At 46.2% G+C, this 5,930-nt stretch overlaps 1 protein-coding gene across 1 annotated transcript; it reads left to right on the top strand.

Annotated features, from left to right (window-relative positions):
* Positions 1-696: 696 nt before the first annotated feature.
* LOC116650815 (uncharacterized) lies at positions 697-2,423 on the top strand. Its single transcript, XM_032435559.2, has 2 exons — positions 697-883; positions 980-2,423. Exons 1-2 carry the CDS (start codon positions 881-883, stop codon positions 2,267-2,269), a joined length of 1,293 nt encoding a protein of 430 aa, XP_032291450.1. The 5' UTR covers positions 697-880; the 3' UTR covers positions 2,270-2,423.
* The last annotated feature ends 3,507 nt before the right edge of the window (positions 2,424-5,930 follow it).

Below are 5,930 nucleotides of genomic sequence, written 5' to 3'. Positions count from 1 at the left end.
ATCATACATCATACATCATACATCATAAATCATCCATCAAACACCATTAGTCATACATCATACAACATACATGATACAATTTTGCTTTGGAAGCGTGACGTAATGAGCCTGTAAGCTTAATTTTGAATAAGGCATAAAGCAATAATAATGAGCTAGCAAGAAAATATGAAAAGTTTAAAAAAGACGCAGAAGAGCGTTGCGAATTGGACAAATTTATCGATCTGCAACAATATTAATTGGATCCGGACAACGTCGGGTAATCTATTCTGGTAATATGATATAATATTTGCTTGATGAGCAACTTGATAAGCAGCTGGTTCCTGGTTAACACTTCTGCCATCCAGGGCCAACCCGTTGTGTGGGGCATAAAAACCCTAAGCATCTTAAATAAAAACTAACTGGTACGCGTTGTTATTGACTTACAATCGCCGTTGATTACCAAGCCACTACAACAACTACAGAAACATTAGAAACAACTACAACAATAACAATAATAACAGAAACAACAACTAGCAAAGGTTGCAGCATCACGACGATGACTCCAACTGAGTCCAACTCAGACTCAAGTCTGAGTCAAAAACTCGTTGGCCCAACTCAAAAAGCCGAGTCAAAAGCATTTGGCATCTATTGAGCTGAGCTTCGGCTTAGGGGCTGCTGCTGCCGCTGCTGCGGTATAAATTCGCCAAGGGAGAACATTTGGGCATCATTCGCTTTTCTGATTTTGCAACGAAGACGTCGCTGGCTTCGCTTGTTCCACTCTGCAGTCAAGTCTCGAGTCTCGCGTCTCGTGTGTTCGCCAAACCGGTAAAAATAATTGTTCGTGTGCTCTCGTCGTGCATTTTCCAGTTGTGCGGAAAAACTGTGTGTGAAAATTCGCAGCATGGTGAGTGGCCACAGGCATCTCTGGGCATTATTGGGATGCCCATAAATCCGCTCCGGGAACTGATCATTTTATTGTGCTTGTTGTTCCCCCTCGCAGCGCCTTTTACTGCCTTTGTTGGCGGCGGTGCTCGCTGCGGTTGGCGTCCATGCGGATGTCTCGCATCTGGACACCGATCTGCAGGAGGATGGATATCATTATAAGCAGCCCTCGCAGCCGTTTCCGCCGCCGCCCACGGGCAATGGCATTGAGGACAGCGGCGTGATACCCGGACCGGCTCCTTCGGCGCCGGCGCCTTCGTACGGACCGCCACAGACGCAGCCGCCGCGACCACAGCCGCAACCTGTTCCCACGGCTCCGTCCCCTTCATACGGGCCACCTCAGACGCAGCCGCCGCGACCACAGCCACAACCGATACCCACCGCACCCGGACCATCTTATGGACCGCCGCAAACGCAGCCACCGCGTCCTCAGCCCACGGCTCCGGCTCCTTCATACGGTCCGCCACAAACTCAACCGCCACGACCGCAGCCACAACCGCAGCCGCAGCCCACAGCTCCCGGACCTTCCTATGGACCACCGCAGACTCAACCACCGCGTCCGCAGCCGCAGCCGCAGCCACAGCCCTCAGCTCCTGGACCTTCTTATGGACCACCCCAGACTCCGCCGTCGCCAGCTGGTCCGGAATACTTGCCGCCCGATCAGCCGCAGCAGCCCAAGCCGCGCCCCGTTCCCCAACGTCCAACTCCACCAGCACCCCAGCCTTCGTATGGCCCGCCACCAACGCAGCCACAACCGCAGCCACCACGTCCCCAGCCTCCTAGTCCTCCGGCACCGCGTCCACAGCAGCCGGCCGCAGAGTATTTGCCGCCTGCTGGTCCTTCCGCACCGCCCACCTATCAGCCACGCCCTCCACAACCACCAGCTGGACCACCAGCTGGACCGCCCACCTATCAGCCACGTCCGCCAGCACCGCCTGCACCACCAGCACCTACTCCCGGCTATGTGCCACCACCTGCACAGCCTACTTACCAGCCTCGTCCACCACCACCAGCTGGCCCGCCAGCACCGCCGACATACCAGCCACGGCCACAGCAACCACCGGCTCCTCCGGCACCTACTCAAAGCTATGGTCCTCCTCCTTCTAGTCCGCCCGCACCGCCCACCTACCAGCCACGCCCTCCAGCACCACCCGCACCGCCAGCACCGACCTCTGAGTATGGACCACCGCCCTCTAGCCCACCCGCACCGCCCACCTATCAGCCGCGCCCACCCTCACCGCCTGGCCCACCCGCGCAATCCTATCCAGAGCCACAGCCGACGGATGCCGGCTCGTTGGGTCCGGATGGCTACAACTACAACAAACCCGCCAATCCGTTTACCTACTAAACACAAAGTATTCTAAGCCTAAAACAGCCCAAAACAATTTTGGAACAGTTGCTGCCAATCCTCCCTCCCCCACGTACCCGCCGGAGTTTTAGGGTACATTTTAAAGAAACCTTTGTAATGAAACGTTTCCAAATAAAGTAAAATCTACACCAAAAACAAATTAAGAGCCACAATTGTTGGTGGCGTCCAGTGGTTGACCTTCTCTCGCTCAGTTCTGACAGCCGTTGACGCGTTCAAGATAAATTGCGAGGGTCATTAGAGCCAGGCAGCATCAAAAGCAGCAGCAGCAGCAGATGCCAGCTGAAAATATCAACGGTTCAAGTGCAGCCGGCCAGTTGCAGCAGTGCCCGGTTCAAATCCATGAGCGTTCAGAGAAGTTGCCTTTTAATAAACAATGCACAGGCGGAAATGCTGCTGCACTGCACAGCAGTTTAGCCGTTTTTTGGCTTAATTTGGCTGTTTGCAAAGCTCGTAAGCCGGCAGCAGTGGAAATTTTATTTTGTTGAAAATTCAATGAGAAGTTCTTACAAAATTGGAGCCTTACAGAAGGAAAGTCGCCGGTTCAAAACCAGCAACAACTCTCAATTTGTATATATGTTTGCATGAAATTTAAAATATTGGATTTGGCTTTTTCTTTCTAGCTTATTTTGGCTGTTTGAAAAGCTCGAAAGCCGGAAACAGTGGAAATTTTAAAATCATTTCACTTTTTGTTGACATTTCAATGAGAAGCTCTGACTAAATTGGAGCCTAACAGAAGGAAAGTCGCCGGTTCAAAGCAGCAACTCTCAATGTATATATTTATTTAACAAATTTGTAACACTGGATTTGGCTGCTTTTTGTGGCCTCAAGTAGCCGTGTTCAGGCGCAGGCGCGTCTGTTTATTGTTTATCGAATGCTTAGTAAATCCATAAAATCTATAGCTCGATGAATCCATAAATCCACAAATCGCACTCGAGTGTGGTGCAACCTGAATTCGCCTTACTTGGACGCGATTCAAGGTGTTTCGCCCTTTCCCCACCAACCCCTCGCTCCGTCTGTGGCAACAAAAATCAATAGCAGCGAGTCGAGCGAGTCGGCGCTTGCGATCACCTGTCGACGACTCAATTCCCACAAGCTGTCGTCAGTTGGTTCATCAGTCATTTAGTCAATATGTTAGCCGCTCAGTCAATAAATTTGCTGCCGTTGTTCATTAAGCAGCGCGTTTTGGGCGCCCAAAAAATAAAATTAGAAAAAAACTGCCACTGCAACTGCAACCGGGTTGTGCAATGCTCTGCTGCCTGGGCCCTGCCACACACTCACACACACACACACACACATAATTACATAAGCATTGGACATTCGGCCTTCGATTTGGCTACAGCTGGACACGGAGTTGGAGCTGCGGCTGAAGCCGGAGCTGGAGCCGGCAGCCGCTGCTGACGAAGACACGCGCCCTTCGTCGCGACCCACTGGATTGCTTTTGATTAACGTTTTAACGAGTGTCGCTCTCGGGTGTGATTTATGTTTTTTTTAAAACACCCTGCATATATGATCAATTTGTATAAAGAGGGTATAATGGACCCAAGGAAGTAGTTTGGATTGTAGAAGCGATTTTAGCCAGCTCAGGCTCTTGGAAGATTCCTATGCTTAAAACCTATAAATATCGATTGCCATCTTTAGTTTTCACACATTTTTTTATTGTTTATCAAATTTTACAATTGAATTTTGATATAGTTCATTTAATATTGAATATTTTTCAAGGCTTACATTATTAATTATTTTTAGCAAATTTTTGTTTAGCTTACTTTAAACTATCGATAACTTTGCTAACTTAACCTTAAAGGAATATATGTATATAGCTTCCCAGCTTCGGTTCAAGTTTATTTAAGAGACTACGCGAGGTTTCTTTAGCTTATTTCACACCATCTCAAAGTCTAACAATTGAAATCGATAAGTATCGATAAATATCGATTTCAAGCGTTAAGTCCTCGAGCACTGAATATCATAAAGATAAGATATTAAGCACAAAAGGAGGAGGGCTACATATAATAATTATAAGTATATATATTTAAGAGCTGGGTATCTTCTAGTCCAGCACGCTCACTTGTTAATTCCACGTCTCTTTGTCTATTTGAGCTGCCTGCAGCTGCAGCTTGAGGCTGTCGCTGGTGGCAGCAGCTCGCGGCTGACTTTTTGCTTGATTTATGATTACAGCGTTTGAGATTTTTTCGGCATGTCAAAAGATTCGGCACGCATTGTGCTGATTAGTTGGGAGATTCATTGTCTGAACATTGCCTAGAACAAGTTCATTAGTTCATTTAGCGCCTGGCCGACCTTATCCAATTCTAAGTAACGACAATGGAATCCAAACCTACCTACGCTCCCTGCCCATCCGGGTGTAATTTCCCAAACAAGTTATTAATATGCCGGAATAGTCAGAGAGCGGCAAATGGCAAGCGGCTAACACGCAAATGTAAATATTTTTGAACAGCACAAATAAATAACTAAGCAGAATTAAAAAAAATAAAAATATATTAACATTAAAAAAAAATAGTATTTCTTCTGTGGCTAAAATAAATTGTTACGCAGCCCGGCGGCGAAATGTTTTTTATCTTCTTGTATATTAATCTCTCTCTCTGGCAGCTAATCAAATTTATTGTTAACTGACAAATTATAAAATTATGACTTAATCGGCAACAGATTCCCATCAAGAATCATTCGTCATATTTTCTAATTACGCATACGCAATGTTGGCCCGCAGCTAACAAGTCTTGGGCAGGGCAACGCCTCTTGTAAATCAATCAAAGGCGAAATTGCCCTTGGCACACAATTGTATTGCTGATTTCTACAATTTGGCTGCCCTGCCACCACAACAACAATAAAAAACCAAATGGAGGTGTGTACAGCGGCAACAGCAACAGCAACAGCAACAACAATTACAGAAGCAGCTACGTCAGCAACGCACTTTACATTTTTTTAACATTTACACATTGCGTATGATGATTTGTGTAGACGGGCCGGACTTGAAAGATATATGAAATAGTCCGCTCATATGAACGGACAGCAGCAGCAGAAAAAAAATTATGCTTCAAGCCCAACCACGCATGAAAATTGTTAGCTCAATGATGATTGCGCCTAGCATTTTGTTTGTGCTTGATCCACAGTTGCTTAACTCAAGCCTAAAGCTGTGCTTTAATTTATGACGGAGCTTTAGTACAAACTGTGCTTTCTCAGCTGCTGCATAACTTTAGCTGACAAACAGGGTTCGTTTCTGAGCTGCTTGAAAGTTGAACTTTCGTGGAATAATCATGTTGTTAGCCGAAATCGAACGAATCGTTTTTGGTCAACAACTTTTTTTAGCCCATCGATATTTAAGAACTTCAACTTTTATTAGCCCATAGATATTTTAAATGTATGAATGTCAATTTGTAGTAGGGATCCACAAAAATTCAAAAAAGTGTAAAAATACAAAACCGGACATTTCTTTCAATATAGTAGGGATCCGTACGAATTTAAAAATGTATAACATTTCAAGATCAGACAAATTTTACGGAAGATATTCAACAAAAATCATCGAAAAAGTTTCGATTTTGGATTCGTCCCCGATTTTGAAAAAAAACGTGATGATTTGGATGGTCATATCTCCGCGCGGAGTTATGTCGTTTTGGAACGTCATATCTCC

Source organism: Drosophila virilis, chromosome 3, assembly GCF_030788295.1.
Source record: "Drosophila virilis strain 15010-1051.87 chromosome 3, Dvir_AGI_RSII-ME, whole genome shotgun sequence".
In the NCBI taxonomy this organism is placed as follows: domain Eukaryota; kingdom Metazoa; phylum Arthropoda; class Insecta; order Diptera; family Drosophilidae; genus Drosophila; species Drosophila virilis.
The sequence above is the reverse complement of the archived record's forward strand: the minus strand, read 5'-3'. Positions and strand labels throughout refer to the sequence as shown.